Genomic DNA, 20164 nt, shown 5'->3' on the forward strand with positions numbered 1-20164 from the left:
TATGAATTAAGTAGACCTTCTGTTGCCTTTGACTAGTACGTGGCCAATGCATTAGCATTTATGAGTGACTCAGTCAGTTGTATAAGTTAGGCAGAACAAGAAGCCTTAAGCTTCGAGTTTGGCACATTAAAGATTCTGTTCGTGTTCTGCATCACAGTGCCACATATCCCCAACACTAGGAAGTCCCTTGTCCTCTCTGACTTAATGAATGCTACACTAAATTTGCATCTGAAGAGATGATGACATATTTCTCAAAGCTCACGACTGCCACAAGCGGAGTTTCAAAGTGAAACTGTCATCTTTGTGTTCCTCTGACACTCAATTATGTAGCCAAATCATTAATTTACCCGCGCTAAATAATGATGAACAAGCCTTTGAATGTAGTCTTGCAGTCTTGGCCGAAAATGGCAATTCAACCCATCGTTGCACAGGATAATGTGCTCCAGTTCTCCATGGACACTTTTCTGAACCTAAATGGAGCTTTATGCATTAGCTGGGCCCCTGAATGCCCTGCTGATATGGTGAACTGAATGAATTGGACATTGTTGGTCATTTACCCTGGAGAAGACTGGTTCTGAATGGTTAGTTGGCATAATGATTGCTGTGAAGTGTTAGCATGAAAGAGATTATACAGGTGTGCTGCTAAATGCACTGCTCATAGCTTCGGCTAATATCTTGCCAGGCAAAGTTTGACAGTTATGGTCTCAGAAGACTGTAATTAATAAAACAATGTGCAACTGAAGTAATAACTTTTTTGTGACTCCTTGCAATTGCATATAGCTTTAATAATCAAATCAAAATCTAGATTTGTGTTATAATGCAAATAATGGTTCCTGTCCCCTTTGTCCTTTGAAATGCACAAACCTATCAACTGACACAGCCGCTTAATAAAACTAAAAGCAAGCAAAGTCAATCTGACTCATTACATTGGCATAATCCTTTATGGTTAATAAGCTGTTTTCCCATCAGAGTCAGGATGGGAGAGCTGTACGATGTTGTACAGAAAGGTAACAGGGTAGACTTCATGACATATTCTCGGAGCAACATGGAGATGTGCTGAGCCCTGAGCACCCAGAGTAATATTTAGTAGAGGCATGGGTGTTAAATTTATTCAAATGTTCAAAGGTAATGATATTCACTGTGTCTCAGAAGCGCTACTGCTGTCCATCACAGATTCATGGAACTGTGTCAGCTTTGGTGCACATAGTAGCATTCATTGGTGGTATTGGGTGGTATTAATGTGAGTGATGAATGTGTCTATATCTATGTTCTCTTTTGCAATTATTTGTTCATTTACTTTAGATAAGTATGTATTTCTCTGTAATATTAATAAAATTCATGACGCCATTCTTTCTTGGCATCTCTTTTCAGGGCATGGAACTAAAGGGGTGTTCGAGCTCCTGGCCGGCTGGAGAAGAACCCGGGAGAACTTGCCATTCAAAGAACGAGTGGCAGATGCCTTTGCTGATGTGATGGTGTGCTACACCATGACCAGCTCACTGTACATCATCACGTTTGGCATGGGCGCCAGTCCTTTCACCAACATTGAGTCCGTGAAGGTGTTCTGCCAGAGCATGTGTGTAGCCATCCTGGTGAATTACTTCTACGTCTTCTCCTTCTACGGCTCCTGTCTGGTGTTTGCTGGTCAGCTGGAGCAGAACCGATATCACAGCGTGTTCTGCTGCAAGATCCCCTCTGTAGAGTATCTTGACCGCCAGCCCACATGGTTCAAGACCATGATGAGCGATGGTCATGATCTCTCCACGCACCACGACAGCGTGCCCTACCAGAACCACTTCATTCAGCACTTTCTGAGGGAGCATTACACAGAGTGGATTACCAACACATATGTCAAACCCTTTGTGGTGATCCTCTACTTGATTTATGCCTCTTTTTCTTTTATGGGATGTTTACAAATCAGTGATGGCTACAATATAGTGAACCTATTAGCCAGCAATTCACCCAGTGTGTCATTTGCCCTGACCCAGCAGAAACTGTTCAGCAACTACAGCCCTGTGATAGGGTTTTACATTTACGAACCCATTGAATACTGGAACTCTACAGTGCAGGAGCACCTCAAGACTCTAGGCCAGGGCTTCAATAAGATATCATGGATTGATAATTACTTCAACTATCTGAAGGTTGCCAACGTCAGTGCATCAACCAAAAGTGATTTTATAAACATTCTCAAGAATTCCTTTTTGAAGAGCCCAGAGTATCAGCACTTCACGGAGGACATCATTTTCTCGAAAAATGGAGACGAGTATGACATCATCGCATCTAGGATGTACTTGGTTGCCAGAACCACAGAGAAGACCAGGGAGGAGGTGGTGGAACTGCTGGAGAGACTCAGACCGCTGTCCCTCATTAACAGCATCAAGTTCATCGTCTTCAACCCTACCTTTGTGTTCATGGATCGCTACAGTTCCTCAGTCGTCTCACCGATCCTCACGTCAGGATTCAGCGTACTGACCATCCTCATCCTGACTTTCTTCCTCGTCATCAACCCCCTGGGGAACTTCTGGTTGATCTTGACCGTCACCTCTGTGGAGCTGGGCGTCTTAGGCCTCATGACGCTCTGGAATGTAGACATGGACAGCATCTCTATCCTGTGCCTTATTTATACTCTCAACTTTGCCATGGATCACTGTGCCCCCCACCTTTACACATTTGTACTGGCCACTGAGCACACGAGGACTCAGTGCATCAAGATCTCGCTCGAGGAGCACGGGGCGGCAATCTTGCAGAACACTTCGTGCTTTGTTATCGGGATAATGCCCCTGCTTTTTGTGCCTTCCAACCTGACCTACACACTGTTCAAGTGCTCGCTCCTAACCACTGGCTGCACAGTGTTGCACTGTTTCGTCATCCTCCCGGTCTTTTTGACTTTCTTCCCTCCCTCCAAAAAGAGGCACAAGAAAAAGAAACGGGCAAAGAGGAAAGAGCGGGAGAGGGAGCGGGAGAGGGAGAGGGAGGAGATTGAGTGCATCGAGGTCAGGGAGAACCCTGACCATGTAACCAGCGTCTGAGACGGGGGGGCGTGTCTGGGCGTGTGGTTCAAACAGGGAGAGCATGTCCTGTCCAGTGGGGGGCGATGTCACGTAGCACTTCACAGGTCCAGGAGGGTCAGAGTGGAGCCGCCCTCTCGAGCGGGATGACCTTCAACAGCTCCAGCAATCAGCAGCCTTGATGTCTAGAGTAGAGCGTATTTTTAACGTGCACCCTTCATCCAGAGCAGTGTATAGCATCTGTAGCTGCCGGCCTCTGTTGCCAATTCACCTGAGAAGCTGCCAAAGCCTTTTGGGTAAAAATACAATTGGAAATATATCAAATGCTCCAGGAAGCCTGTAGTATATTTCAATAATTGTCAACTGTAGCATGAAGCAACTGGTTATTTTGTTTTTTTTACAGGTTTTTTTTTTTCCAGCAGTGTGTTAGATTCCCATGGATGCAATATTTAGGGTGTAACTAATCTTTTACTTCTAGATATTATTAGATATTCTTAACATATATTCCAGACTACTCTTTACGGACAAAGCGAATAGATTTAGATTCCAGCAATCATGATTGTTAAATCGAAAAACAAATGTGCTGAAGCACATGAGCAAGCGTTTTGTAAATGTAGCATGTCTTTTGAGTTTGTCAGCTTGCCGAGCTAAGCAAAGCAGATGTTATACACTGTCCATTCTGGACAAACGAATAGGAAAAGAGATTTAGAGAATTTCCGAGCTGCATTTCAGTGGAACGAGATGTGTTCTTTGTACTGTTATAAAATATGTCTGTTCCCATACCATTAGCTGCATACTGGAGATATAATACCTGAAACATCAAGCATGTGCTAGCATAACTGACGGTTAGCCCAGTGTTAAATCATGGGTAATCTTGAAATAGTTTGCATTCATGCTAAACCCACTGTCATTTGAAATATGGCAGCACATGGCAGATCCATGGATAAATCTCCTTGGGAACATAACTGACAAAGGAACATTGAAAGTGCTCAAGGTTTCAAGGCAGGCTGAATTCAAGTGCGTGAACAGAACAATAGACCAACAGATGACTGACAACAGTGTGTTGCCTTTGTGATTGAGTTATTGCATTTGAATTGAATTCCAATTTTGTCAAATTAATAGTAATTACAGTTAGCAGCATACCTTGATATGCTTTATGCAGCTGTCTAATTTCATTGTCATCATACTTAGGTTGCTACAAAAGAATGGATACAAAAGGATACAAAAAAACTGTCAGTGTGACATCAAAGTAATTATATTAATACATACACTATAACATAAATGCTAGGCTTAATTTGTTGCATTTGCAATAAGACACTGTCCTTTGGTTTTAAAAGTCAATTTCCATTTTTACAGTGGTTAAATGTTAAGAATATGTGAATAATGTTTCACAATGTGCCATGCTAGCTTTTAGTCATTCGCTACTCGTTAGAAAAAGGGGCAGAACTTTTTCTTTTTAACATCAGCCTTGCATTCTTGATTGTATCCACTGTTTACATCTTGTTTCTAATTTGTTTGTGAAAAGGTGCACATTTGATTAGAAGGGACATTGCCAGTGTTGCACTCACTTGGCCTTACTGATCCAGTCAAGGCACTGGATGTATTGTTGAGTCATTCCAAAGGCAGGTGGCCTCTCTACACGTAGGAGAGCCATGTTGGTCAGAGTTTACGAGGCTGGTGGAGTTGCTTGGACCAAAAGGTTGCTACTGAGCTTGAATAAACACAAGTAGAACAACATATTAAGGAAACAGACCACATAGCCAATATTTTAGTGGTGGCTAGTTGATAACAGAGAACAAGCAGGCTTCACAGTGTGTCAAAGCAAATCATATTAAGGTATGTTTGTTTTATGGAGCTGGCTTAATGCCATGCTGTGGGTAGATATTCAGTGATACAAAGGCAGTTGGAACAGGAATGAGGCATTCTGAGCCTTGTGTAAATTTCTGTCACGTTCATCTAACCAATGGTTAGAGACAATATGAGATGCAACGTAATTAAAAACTCAGCAAGCAAACAGAGACCTCATAACTAGTACTCAGACATCCATCACTGGAAAAGGAACTCAGTGGTCTACCACTGATGGCATCACCATATCTTGTGAGCCATACGATATACGTGTAGGATGAGGGCATGAAAACTAAATAGGCTATGTGAAGAAAATAAATGCATACTAAAATCATATACTTCCCAAAAAGACTGTCTACCGCATGTAATGTATGTATGCATGTGTTTAGTTAGTGTGCATTTTTGTTTGGTTTTACATTATGAGAACTGTTGCAAATGTGTGTTCTTTATTTGTTGGTTTGTTTTAAAGCATAATTGATATCATTTTGTCAGTAACTTGAAGAGCTATTTGTGTTTTTTGCGTTGTGCTAACAACCAGAAAAAGAGAAAAAAATATAAACTGTAAAATAATTGTATAGGATTTTATAGTTTTTTAAAGAAATGAAAAGTAAACGATTTTTTAAAATCTGAAATACTTATTATAAAAAGGCAATAAAGCAACAAAAATAAAGAAACGCTAAGCCGAGTAGGCCAGTAATAAATTATGGAATGTCAAACGCATATTCAACAGATCAGTTCTTTCCACACAACGAATGTTAAATGTTAAATAGGTCAGTAGTGTTTGGTATGTAAATCACTTTGCTTAATTTCAGTCATTTAGCTAAAATTGTCATGGCATAGATGGCTAATTCTTCTGACACCGAGTAGCAATTAAATTACACTTCTGAACAACTAAATCCTCTAGGCAATTTACAAGTTAGAAATAGAAAGACATTCTAGTGGTACACAATAGAAGTGCTCAGTGATACGTAGTAAATCTCTCTGTAAAGTGAAATGCCAAATGTTGTCAGTTCAGGAAAAGAAACACTATGAAACACAGATTAGCTAATATTATCAACGATTAGGAGGACATGTAGAGTTACCATAGTAGGCTATGGGTTATATTTTAGGAGAGTAGGTTTCACACAGCATGATCTGCATACACCATTCTATCTGGGACAATGTATTATCTTGGATCAGGTCATTATTCTCTGGTGCAGAATTTGTAATATCTGCTTTAATCAACGTAAACATGTTTCCACAAATCAAACTACTAAGTAAGACACTTCTGAATCCAGATCCACATAATTTAGACAGCAAATCAAAATATGCACTTTACCATCTATTCTTCCTATCACATAGCATCAAATAGACAAAATCAAAATATTTACCTAAAAGCCTATTTATTATATTTATAATATCGAAGAACACTACCCTAACATTTATTTGTTATACTTTGAACAGTTTGTTCACTTAGTCATGTCAATCCTTTCCACAGGCCAGTGTGGTCAACTTTTATTAATTGAAGGTACTTTTCCTCCTCTTTAGCACTGAAACATTAACACGGCATCAGATATGAGCTTGTGATTACTAATATATTAGCACATTTTGGAGCATTAAGGTCAGTTTTCACATACATTAACTTTATGAGACTGTAGGAGTATGGGAGTGCTCTGCCATTCTCCAAAATATGTGTAAATAAGGAAGATTTTTAAAACAACTTCATCTGTAATCTGGAAATATTAATAAAATCACAACATTGTCTCCAGTTCAGTGTAGCTAATATATTGCCAATATTATTGTAATTGTTTCTGTATTAAACAGGTATGTTGCACCATGACTCAGCTTGCCCTGGTAGAGCAGTGTTTTTAATTAAAGTAACTGTGTAGTAACTTGTACATTTGAGTTAAACATGTAGCTGGTAAATCATGCAGATAGTATACTTTAAGGCACTTACCTGGTAACTGGATATTTCATGCATGCAAAAGCAGGTGTAATGTCCAAGAGGTTTTGGAAGTCACTTTATATCTAAAGAAAGTGATAAATCTGTGACGACAACTAGTCCTGAGTAGAACTGTGCATTGGAAAGCACCTGGTGATACGACACATATTACAATACTGGGGTTACGATTCAATATATTGTGAATTATTGTGATACAATAAGCAAGACGAAAAGCAAGGCGATGTATTGCCAATTTTTTTTTTTTATTCAAGGCGATGAATTGCCAATTTTTTAATTCAAATTTCATAGTATAAAAAAAACACTGTCAGATACTTCAATTCTCAGTAAAAGAAAAGTTTATTTGTTCTGCAGTCGGAACAGTGGGATCTGAAGACAATGTACATCACGACTATTTATGGTCAGGGTTTAAACACAAAGTGAACCACTGTCTGACACCAATCTTTACATGTAAACTATTCATTATTAGAATTAATACAATATTGCAAAACATAAGTTTGTGATACTTCTTGTGATGCACCCCTAGTCCTGAGCTGCCATATACTGACTGCACACAATTTTACAACCCCCCTCTTCCCTATCCATCAATAGAGAGGGGCCACTGCAGACCAGATATTACTTAGGTGGTAGTTTATTCTCTGCACAGCAGTGACAGCAACAGTACCAATTGCTGTAAATGTGTGCTGTTGGATGTTAGTGTGTGATGCACATGTCAAATAAAAATGATATATTTGATATAATATAAATGCGATTTATTTAGTCAGGTATTTAAATTAGGTATCAACAATTTGCTAGAATGGGATGAAATACTCTTGAGTAGTATATAATATATGTTGTTTAGGGGTGGGGATATAGCCTATGGGTGGGAATTACTAAAGGTCTGGTATCAGGCGATACACTCTTGGATGAGTTTATGCACTGTAACTGCTAACCAACCCACAGTGGACAGAAACTACTGATTAGGGGATACAAAATGACTTATGTAAATTGTGCTAGGAAAAAGATGAGCTATATCTAGATCTAGCAACAAGGGAAGTGTTCAGAATGTGTAGACAGTTTGTAAAAACCTCTTTCATACCAGCATAACACAGCCATTTCAGATTCTACCATTATGGCTATCACTGCTGTGCTGAGAAAGAATTACTACTCAAATAATATCTGGTCAGTGGTGGTCCTATGAAGGTCCCTTTCCATTGTTGGACACAGTAGAGGGTGACCAACAAATTGTGTAGCTGCACAATGAGCCGCTCAGTAATTGTAAATCTATAAATCTATACAGTGCGCCTCAATGGTAGGTAAATAAAATTACCTACACTAAAATATAAAAACATAATTGAGTGTAGGTGTAGCATTGAAATGTTAAGAATCATTATGCATATTAATATTTTTGGTTATGTTATATTTATTGATAATAACAGAATACAATACTTAATACCCTTTAGTCTAAATCCACTCTAGGTCAGCGCCAGCTACATGCATGACTTTGCATTCAATTATGCAATATCATACACAATATGTAGTATTTCTGAATTTGTTTTTTTTTTTTTAAACATAATATAATTTTTAAGAGCAAAATTATAACATGAGTCTTACACTCCTAAAAGGGGTCCTTCGAGGGTTTACTAGTAAAAGCAAGGATTCCCTTTAGCCTTGACAACTTAAAGAACAGCTGTTTGTTTAAATGGTTGTTTGCCTGTCTAAAGGGTTCTCTATAATGATAAACCTCCTGTAAATGGCTCTTTAAAGGAACCTTATTACCATGGTTCTATACAACACATGGACAAAGAATGTATAGTCAAGGAATCCTGTCTCAGTACTATATTGAACCCTGTTTACCGAGTGTAGACTATATTTTCTTCAGATTCTCATAATGTCCTAATTAACTGTGAAAGTGCTTAAGACTCACTTATTAGTGTCATTTAAAACATGTTTGTGCAACCAAGTGGGATTCATTATATTGAAAATATTGAGCAGATCAAAGTTGATCCAATTTATACCACCTATGGCAGGTGATGCTGCAGAACAGGTGGCGATCCATTGTCTATGAAAGAAAGACCTTGTGTTTGAAAACATGTATGTATTATATGTAATATGTATCACAGGACATATACAGCAGTCATGACTGGTGCTACCTGCTATAGAGAGAATTGGCTATGAGCAAATTACAAACATTTTCTTTCTATTATTATTCACCTAACTTGTGTGTTATGTCAAAATATTTGAAGCACTATAGCCAAGGGTGATTTCAACGCAATATGTTACTGTTTTTGGTTTGTTTGTTTTTTTCAAGAAACTTTATCAATATTAGAAATATTATTTATCAGTGATTCATCCACAAAATGCAAAGATATAAATCTGTACAAACAACACACACACACCAGCACATGTTTCCATAATCAGGTCATCCACACTACTGAGCAATAACGTGACATAGCTACATACTGTGCTTCTTTTCGACATGTGTTTTTTGCAGCTTGAAAAAGCTAAGCAAGGCAGCAACTCACTGCATGTAACAACCGCATGTTTCTCCTTCTTTCAGAATCTGAACGGCATCACAGGTTTTGGTTTAGAGAGTTCCACTCAATTCTGGATAGTCTGTTCAGCTGTTTATTTGTTCAGTTTTACATTAGAAGTGTCCAATTACAAATCATGTATTGAAACAAATGTCATTATTGATCTTGTGTATTTGTTAAGCTGTGACATGTGTGTGTGTGTGTGTGTGTGTGTGTGTGTGTGTTTTGTTCTGCTACTGAACACTGGCACACATATTCACTCTAAAAGCCTTTGATACAGAAATGATTCTGGTAAAACGCTTCTGACTTTTTTGCTGCTCAAGATAAACCTTAACATAGAGTGGGAAAAGTGCTTCTGTTTATACTGATCAGTAGAAAAGCTGTGTTTGTTTTGTGTACACATAAGTGCTCATGAATATCAGTGAATCATTCTAAGTACCTGTGAAGATATGAACTTCAGTGTCTGTTTTTGACAAAATATGTTAGTATCCAAGCAGAATTGTTACATCATTAAATGAACTCAATGACCTGACACCGTATTTCAGATTAGTAAGCTTATCTTGTTGCTCATAGGTAAGCAGTGAATATCTTAGTTCTATTCAGACCACAGTTCTAGCAAGAAAATATACTGGGTTTAAGAAGAACTGTTAAAACGGGCTAAACAGATGATAACACCGTTTTAATATTGTACTGAATATTCAGTACAATCGGTCATGCTGTAGTCTGCTACATGCATGAATTTGCATTCAGTTGTGTCATATTATATACAATATTGGTCTTTGAATTGTGTTTTAAGGTAATATAATCTTGCTTAAATGTTATCATTGTTGAATATTGTATTCCATGCAGTAATTTGCATAATTAGGGTTATCTTAAGGCCCTGGGGTACTGTGTTAAATATTTTTCAATTCTGAAGATGGTTCAATGTTTCTTGTCATGGGTTCGAAAAAATAATTGCTGTCCCCTGTAAGTGTTTCTTCACTTTAAATTGTTTTACAGTCGTCCCATAACAAATCGTGAAGTCGTAATGTGTTTTTCTTGTTACGTTTGACACCAAAGCATGGTGGAGGTCGGTTTAAGAACACTGTGATGATGAATAGGGTTTTTGTTTTTTTGTTTTTTAGATGCGGGAGCATTGATGAGGGATCAAAGCCATTGAACTTAAATCTTGCTTATGTGGGCATAGTGAGACAGCATTTGATGTTCAGTACATCTGGCAGGTCTTCTTACTATACTTCATGACATTGGAGCACTGAAGTAACCCCCGAGCTAGATATGTGAATGACACAGGGTAACAGGATTAAGCCTTTATCAACAATCATCAAAAAAAAAAAACACAACCTGCAGAGACATCAGCTAGAATTAACCTAAGTTTAACCATTTTCAAAGCCATTTTCAACATAGTATTTATGTATACTGAACAATAACTCCAATGAGAGTCTCTAACAGTGCTGACATATGATGTAATGTAAATTGCATTTTTATTTCTCTTAAAAAGATGATAATAATACATCTAATATAGCTTTGATATTGGTTGTATATGTAATGCACACTCTTAACAACATGAAAATTATACTGTATTGTGGAATGAAACCCTTCATGTACACTACCGTTCAAAAGGTTGAAATTCATTCATCATTAATTATTTTCGGTTTCATATGTTTAATTTTGTTCAGTGTATATTGGAAAATTATAAGCATTAACAGAACACTTAAAGGTAGATTAAAATACAGATGGATCAATCAGTGCTTTTGGTGCCAATACTGATCACGATCATCTTTTAGCTCGATCAGCCAATTGCCGTTACTGATCAAGAGCAGGAATGGATGCTGTATGCAGGTAAACTTGCAATGCATCATTGTGCAGGCTTCTGTAATGATCTTGCAGTGTCTTTCAAGATGAAATTGCTTTACTTTTTGGAATCAACCAAAATGCTGTTTAAAATGCTGTTGAACTTCAGCACCAGCTGAGTCTGTGAAACTCCCGTACAGAACTGTGTCTCAAAGTGCTGTTATTCACTGTAATGCAATGAATGATATACACAAGAGTTCGGTATCCACCTCACGCAGAGCTGCGGCAACTGATGAAATATAGATCAAATGATCTGACCACCTCTCAGAATTGGCTAAGTTAGGGAAATATCATCCTATATATATTTACATATTTGGGCTGAAAATCGTCTCGTTGTCAATCGATCCTTCCATCTCTAATTATAAATGACAGAGTGTGAGAAATAAACTGAAAGTCGTTTTTAGATTTTTTCACTCACTATGTCTATGTTGTTTCCAGTATTTGGAGCATAATTCATATATATATATATATATATATATATATATATTACATCATTATCCGTTTAGATCATTACAACTTCATCACCTGTTTTAAAACTTGCTTTCTGGATATTCATTCATGCTTCAGCTTTCTTTTCTGGTGTTTTATTTTTATAACCTTGACTCAACTTTTGATAAAACAGTGTACATACTGTGTGTGTATATACAGTACTGTTCAAAAGTGTTCTGAGAAAATGGTATGTCATACTATATCTGGGCAGTAAGTGTTAAATTGTTAAAACACTAATTTTAGAATAAATACAAATAAACAATACGTTGTGATTCTGTGTTTTTGAGTGTTTTAGGTTAACCATGTCCAAAGTTCTCCCCAAAATGTCCAGTATTTACAGTTATCATCCAGTACCTAGTTTATCTAATCTGTCGTTCATTAAGGTAAATCAGTAAACATTTTCTGTGTTTTACTAATCTACTTATAAGTAACTTTACTGAACAAAAGCACACTGACTTTTCTGACTGCACAGTACTGTATATATCTTATTGGAGTTATTGTTTATTTAGTTCACTTGTAAAAACTGATCATTCACTTAATTGTATAAATTAATTGGTAGATTTCTTATATATTTCTAAGATTACTAATATAATGGAGTGACAACCCAACATGAGTTATGTTTGGTTTTTTTTTTTTTTCTTTATCCAGTCATCACTGGAGGAAGGTGAACTGCAGACTGCATGTAGAGTAACGTCTGTGGGTTTTGCTGTATTTTTGTCAGGGCTATTTTTGGTTCTACCTTGTTCAATAACCCGGCTTCTGTTGTTTTTGCGGCTTGTTTCTGCACAGCCTTTCCTGAGCTCCCCTCCACCCAACTTGTGTTTTTTTCCTGTCACTGACTACTGTGCAGACGCTCAGTCACTGCAGGTTGTTAATTCAATGAACTGCCTCAATTGGGTTACATAACTTATCTGCAGCGAGTCTGTATTTTGTCTTGCTCTCTGTTCCTTCAGTGCTCTTCAAAGACTGCTGTGAGAAAGCAGCAAACAAAAACAGGTCCTACGCTTAGCCGGAGCGTGCCAGATGAGCTGTACAGAAAATCTGTTTATGTGCTTGTCGTGGTCAGCAAACAGGAGAAAGAAAGAACTTAGCAAACAAAGAAAACTAGGAAAAAAGGAAGGAAGAAAGGAAAAAGAGGGGAAAAGAGGATGTACTTTTGAAATATTTTGTTTGTTGTACAGTTCTTGTGTTCATTTTTTGTTTTTGGAGCACATGCTATGAATATTTCCACTGCTGAAGGAATGACTACCCGAGAAAAGCTAATAGCAAAGGCATTGCTCTCATAGCTAGCATGTTACAGGGAACACAGTAAAAGTTCCACAGTACAAATGGCCATAAAATAACCACTAATGAACAGGTCTTCCACTAATGCAGCAGAGATCCCCAGAACACTGTCCGTTTTCGTTAACAGTCACTTATGCAGCTTAACCGAATCCACACATTTCTGGAACACACAGTTTGTAGCGTGCAACATTAACCAAAATAGCCAAAAAAGAAACCATAGAGACCATAGTGAATCGATTATGTAAAGGAATGTTTAAGTCTGAATTTATTAGAGGTATGCATTTGAATGCTATGAATATTTTCATTGTAAACTATTTTCTACTGCCTGCTATGTTGAAGCTATAAATATTATGACGATGTACATTTTCTTTTTATATGAAAACAGGTTCAATTTTCATTAAAAGCCTTTGTCTAAGAATTATTGTGTCTGGAAGTCCATTTTTGAAAGTCTTCTGGAAGTCTATAGTTACTATTAATTCATCAATTCATTAATTAAGTCATGTGCACATGCGCATATTAGCAGTGTAGTGTGTGAATTGCACGGTTGATAGCATCTAATAAATGATTTGAACATTTCTTAACCTCCCAATGTGCAGTCAGACAAATTCTGTTCAGTTATTTTTCCTGTATTTGCATATTTGCATTGGGATGCTTTCTTTTAAACTTTAAATCATCCAATATTTGAAACCTTACTAGGAATAAGAATCTGAAAACAATAATTACAGTATATTATTAAAGGATGCTATTATTATGAGTCTTGTAAACTACTTGCCTCCTACATTAGTGCCACAGTTGTCTCTAGAGCTAGATTTTATGCTGTAAAGACACAATTTACAGATCTTGACGGTGGGAGAAACACTTGAAAACCTACAAACACCTTGGTTTTACACCCATGTCTGACTCAAGCTAAACAGAGGCATGTATATACAACGACAATGTTACACCAGTTAAAGATATACTGAAAACTGTAAGCACATGTGAAGAGCTGTGTGGCTGTGATTTTATTTTCCAAACAATGCTGTAGATCTACCAGGGTTCATTAAGCAGAATGTAAATCAAAAAACACTAAAGGCATGGTCACATTTTAAAGTGGCTACTCATCTGTGGAATTTAGTGATATACAGCTAGGGGCTTCAAACTCTCAGAGGCCAGAAACCTCTTCCTGTGTCAAAAAATAAACTGCATGGACAGCCACAGATTTATTTTTTTATACAATGCAACTGTTTAAACATATTTTAGACAAATATGTACAGTCCTTTTTATTTTTTGGAAGCTTGAGTTTGAAGAACTCTTTTGTGTTGCTGGAGTAATCAGGGTGCTCTGTATAAGCATATGTACATTGTCCAGTTTCATGGCTTCATTTTCAATAATATAAAAACAAATTCTTGAACATACATAAATAAAATGATTCTAGTATGACGCTACAATGTTGAACAGAGCTGTAGAGGACTACATAATAATTGTAATTTCAATAAAACCAACATCCTGTATTTGAAACATAAAAATCTGAAAAAGTGCAAAGTACTAATAGTTATAGTATATTATTAACAAATAACAATATACACTTATGCTACAAAATGAACAATGTGGCTATCACCACATCTGTTCTACACTTGCTATCCTGCCTGCTATAGTGGAGTCACAGTAGTCTCTAGAGAAAGGCTTTTCAGTTTAAAGACTTGGAAACCGCTTCTGATGATGCATCTTCAAGGTAGGAGGAACTACAAACATTTTAGGGGGAAAACCTAAGCGTGAGTTGTTTTTCCCCCTTTGACTAGAAGAAAGGAAAAGCCAGGTATTTAACATGACAGATTTGCTCATGGCATGCCGGGTCGTGTATTACATAATATAATACATGCACGTTTCAGACTGAAGTGCCACTTTACTTCTTGGGGTTCCCCAAAACATTCATTATTTAATAGAAAACATGATTCTTACCTTTTGAAATGTGGGTTGTAGTGATTTGAGATAGAAAATGTTACTGAATAAATCTTTTTAACGACACTATTCGTTTTATGGTTTCAGATCATTCTGGAAGGGAAGGGAGGTGGGTGCAAACCATGAACCAAACACAGCCTGTTGACACTGTTACAGTAATTGTCCTGATGAAATGCACACAACATGCACTAAATGCCTTATCTTCTTTATGGTCTTAGCAAAAATCTTCTTATGTCTAAGCAGGCTATTACTAAACCAAGTGGGAGAAGAGATTATTCACTATTATTTTATTGTATTGCTCAATGCTAGCAAAACAGTAAATTCCATTAGTACTGCATGTATACCACAGGATTTTGTACTTTTGTGAGTTTAGTTATTTAATTTTTACAGTTTTTATATTTTGAGTTTTTACACAATAAATTGTAAAACAGGACTTGTTCTGTGATTTTGTGAGGAAATAAGAAAATACTGTACCCCATAAATATTCACAGAACATAGATGCTCCTAATATCACTGTTGTTGATAATGGTGAAGTGTTTTGTGATACCTTGTGATCAAAATATAAAGGAATGCATGAAAGGCAGGCTTCTGCAGTATGTATTATTCCTCAGGTGAGGTATATCTGTACTCCTGGCGTTAATAGCACACCCTACTGATTTGGGCAAGGAACAGCCTGAAGCACACTATTACAGTTTTGGTTCAGTCTATTTCATTGTTTAATTCAAATGTACTGCTTAAATATAAAAATATAAATATAAAAACTGCTTAAAAATATATAGCAAGTTATACTCAAGTACCACGAACCTGTATGTTTGAAAACAGTCAGATTTGGTCTATAGCAATGTCGAATGGGATGCTGCATAGGCTGAACTGAACACAATAAAGATGCTCCCAAAAGACCAACATCAGCATTTAGCTGCACAGGGTTCTGGATACAAATGAGAAAAGCCTGAGGTCTCCTTCTGCACTGATAGTCTAAAAGCTTTCTGAGATGTAGAAGAGAGCTATTTAAGAAATCACACATATTCAGCTGAGACTGATGTGAGATCAGTCTAATCAAAAAGAGTTAAGCCTTTTGTGAGATAATATTTCATGAGTTTTTTTTTTTTTTTTTTTTTTTCCCAAGAGCTGAATTTCAGAAACAGGAGGAAATTGCTTACGTCTAACTGATTTCAAACTAAACCTAGCCTTCTAGGAGAATTGAATGAGATTAGGTGAAGATCTTAATTAGAATATTTCTTTCCTCTGAGCTGTGCTGGCAGTTTGAAACATATGTTGTAATTTAGATTATTACAAAACAATATGTTTTTTTGTAATAACCTGAGAGTGTAATTATGTCCTTTATCACTCAAAAAATATTGAATAAATGAAATACGTATCATTCCTGTCATTCCGAATAAGGTACCACTACTAAACTCTACTGCCCCTCATTGCCTGGGGGGCTTGCAGTATATCCTGCATTGATGTTGCTGAGTGATGCATTTGCACTTCAGTGCCCTCAGAAAAGGAGCCAGATTAGTCTTAAGTCTTGCACATGTTTCACCTGAGTGTCATCTTAGTCTCAGCTGTGTCTGTGCTTGCTGGTGTGGAAATGAGGAGGCTGATTGTTAGGGAAGAGTGTAGGAATGATGTTAAAACCCTTATGCTGAAGAAGATGAAAGCAGAGTGAAACTCAAAGTTGATCTTCTCCCTGCGCCTCACAAAGACTCCTCTGCAGAGACTAGGCTTCAAGCCTTTCGCCTGTGTACTTACAAGCTTTGCCTAAGGGGGGAATATTTATCCGCCTCATTTTTAAGCATAAGGAGTTCCTGAACATATGGTTTGAAGAAGATATAGGATGGTTATATCATTATATCAGGGCATATATTTCATTGCTCAGAAAATGCAGTGTACTTTATGCTCCGTAATTTTAACAAAGTGTCGTGTCTGTTTGGTATTCATCACTGCTGAGATAATGCAATTCTTTCAAATGGGATTCTTTCAAACGGAAGGTGGAAAGAAGTAATTTGCCCTAATTGGAAGCCTTACCCAGATTGTCACAACGGTCCACTGGATCATGGCATAGATGGCACCATGGCTGGGCAGTTGCCATCTCATCTGCGTGTTTGTTCTGTGTCTGGCAGAATCTCGTAGCTCCCACAAGCTGTACACCAGCGCTCGGAGGGAATCAAATATTCATGGAAGACCTGGATTTTCTGCTGCCTTTTATGTGTTGCTTTCCCTTGAGCTGCTCGTGTTTATTTCAAGAACAGGGGACCTACCATGGGCCACCATCATTTCATGACGAATGAAAAATATATATAACCAAATGGATGGCGGTGGCCCACAATATCTGTAATGGGAATCGTTATGGCCACATTAATATGTGTACACAATAAAGTGCCAGTAAACCCATTCAAGTTGAATGACCTTCACCATTATTACAGTAGTAGAAGTGCTGCATTTCAGAGTGGGCTCGTAGACTATTTACTCTGCAGCTATTATTGAGTGGGGGACAGATTACTGTGTGGGCTATAGATTATGGTTGGCTTTATTGCACCGAAACAAATTTCAGGAGTGTATCACAGGGAAATCTGCTGTGTGTGTAAGCTATGTTTTTTTCTCACTTAAAGGATTACTGGCCGATCAGTTTGACCAGGAAGCGCTAGACTATACCCAAGAACGGATCAGAAGCTATAAAGTCCCAATCTATAACTGCTCCATGTGCGCCCCAGGACATACTTGGACAATGCATAGCAGTTCTAAGGCCATTATATTATAGACTTTTGTTTAATATATTATTAGAATAAAAATTCAGTTAATTGATATACAGTTGTGATATACAGTGTGACCACAACTGTATATCGACAAACTGATTCTTTATCATAAGTATTATATTAAACTTAATTTGTAATTTATTACAAATTAAGTCTATAATATAATGGACATTCAACATGGACACTGGTGTCATGGAAATATTTGAATTTCAACAATTTCTACTGACTGTTCTTTTTCTTATGCATTACGAAAGGCAACATAAATATATATAAAAAAAAAAACAAATGAGAATTTGGTGTATAAGTTTGATTTGCTTGTTTATCTATGGGTTTGGGTGAAAAAATACATACATGGTCATGGTTCGGATGGTCAGGAAAAACCTGTGAACCACAGGGCTGCCATGCACTGGAAGGTGCTGGAACAGCAGTGTCACTGTCTACAGTCAAGTGAATTTGACTGTTCGAGAACTAAAGTTCACGAACCACAAGGAAATTATCTTTCTGTTATATGGTCAGATCACACAAAGATTGAGTTGTTTGCTATATTTTCAGGAGTAATGATGAGACACTCAACTGCAGGAACACTGTACCAAGTATTAAGCATGGTGGTGGTAGCTTCATGTTATAGTTGTTTAACAAGCCCTGCATGAAATGAAGTGCGAGAGTAATGTCAAGGTAATGTATTTTTCATACTCATGCATGATTCTTCTAAAATTAAGGGTATTACTAACCTTTGAGTTTGTTGCAGTCACAGCATTTACTACTCTGGGAGGGCTTTAGACTAGATGTTGGAACATTGAACAATTCAACTCACAAACTCAGTCATTTTGCTACTTTATGATTGTCAAGTGTTGAAAGTGGTGAAATTGGAGATTCACAAGTTTACAAATAATGTGGTGTCTGTCTGGGGAGGCTTGGCTTGAGCAAGACCCAGGTTAACTGTGGTAGCATCATGCAAAGAATTTACAAAAACAATAATAAAACTAAAGACATATTCATTTTATAAAGCTAAATAATGGTGGTTTTGCCTAGTAGCCACTGTGAATATATGTGTAGTAGAGGCTAAAACTGTGGTTACACAGACCACAGTGCATTTAGACCAACACATGATAACATAGGAAAATGGTGATAGGCACTGTGCCTACAGGATAACACTGTGTCTGGCCCTGTTAGCACTGATGAATTGACCAGACTGGTGGGCTTTTTTGTGTGTTTACTTACTGAGCATCTTTTAAAGTACATAAACGTGAACCAAAACTTACCATCTTATTTATTTATTTATTTTTAGCAAGTAACATTCTAATGGGGGTTATGAAAGTCACCCTGATTACTGCTCTGCATTCAAACAAAGAAGTTATTTTATCTTCATCACATAAACATTAAGCAAGAGAATACAATCACAGAGCAAACTGAGTATTACATGAAAATAGTAAATAATATAGTCAGCACCACTAGGTGCACAGTGTTTACTCAGAGAAACCACCTCAAAATTGACCTTTGTCATTTGTCAAATCACACCCAAAATCCTCAATTGTTTGTAATTTTTTATATATCAGTCAATCTGATACTTGATTGAAATTACCTGTGTGTGCCTGAAAGGGTTAGATCATTTTGCTACAGAGGAAAAGGTATTATTGAAGACTAACATGCTGTAAGTTGTTAGAAATGTAAGCAAAATGACTGACAACATGTTCATTAGTTCATGAGTAGTAGATAATACATTTACACAAAAGAAAATACATCATATATTAAAGATTTCAGTCCCAGTAATACCACACCAGTGGAACTGCAATGACTACATTTATTTTTGACCTTAAGAATGCTGGTGGTTATGTCTAATCATTGATTCAATGGCAGTTACATTTACTCTTGGTACATAAGAAAATACAAAAATATGTTTGCTACGAAAGTCATAAACCTTCGTACCAAATTTTTACATTTTTAATTTAACAAAGTGTTTAATTTGGGTCTATTCTGGTTCATCACCTTTATTTGCTTTTGCAAACACTTTCATGTTTTATCTTATTCATTACAATTAAATGGAATCCAAAATTAGAAGAAAAGCACACAGTTGCTGAAAGATGTTGGATGTATAAAAAGTTGCTCTACAATTCTTTAGGAAGTTACTGTGTCTATGTTTTTGACCTGATAGTCAAGTTTTTTCTTAGCCTCTTGTATTTATGCTTGAGTCAATACTTCATGGAAGTAACAATGCTTCTCCTTGCTTGTCCTTGTAATAGGCTACTGTGCTGACTCAACCAGTCATGCACTGACCTCATGCAATACAACTAGTGCACCATACAGCACAGGGCTCTGTCCATTCTGAGCACAGACAATTCTAGTGTGCCCTCTACTGTTAAGAAGAAGGTACCACTGCTTTAAAGCACTGGACTGATTTAAAACCTATTTCTCTAAAGTAATTGTCCAAACATGTCCAGGCACTGCACTATTATACTATATTCAACATTAAGATTTAAACATGCACATATTAATGAGTGATATGCTCATGAGCATCCATACTTGCATCAATGCCAATAGTCA

General features: G+C 37.0%; 1 protein-coding gene across 1 annotated transcript in view; it reads left to right on the forward strand.

The window, feature by feature from the left end:
- The window catches only part of ptchd4 (patched domain containing 4), a 35082-nt gene extending 21755 nt beyond the window's left edge, over positions 1-13327 (forward strand). Inside the window, exon 3 of the mRNA XM_072681063.1 lies at positions 1372-13327. Coding sequence (XP_072537164.1) covers positions 1372-3029 — 1658 coding nt within the window. The 3' untranslated portion in view covers positions 3030-13327. The remainder of the gene's footprint in view (positions 1-1371) is intronic.
- The last annotated feature ends 6837 nt before the right edge of the window (positions 13328-20164 follow it).

Source organism: Salminus brasiliensis, chromosome 1 (genome assembly GCF_030463535.1).
Source record: "Salminus brasiliensis chromosome 1, fSalBra1.hap2, whole genome shotgun sequence".
Classification (NCBI taxonomy): domain Eukaryota; kingdom Metazoa; phylum Chordata; class Actinopteri; order Characiformes; family Bryconidae; genus Salminus; species Salminus brasiliensis.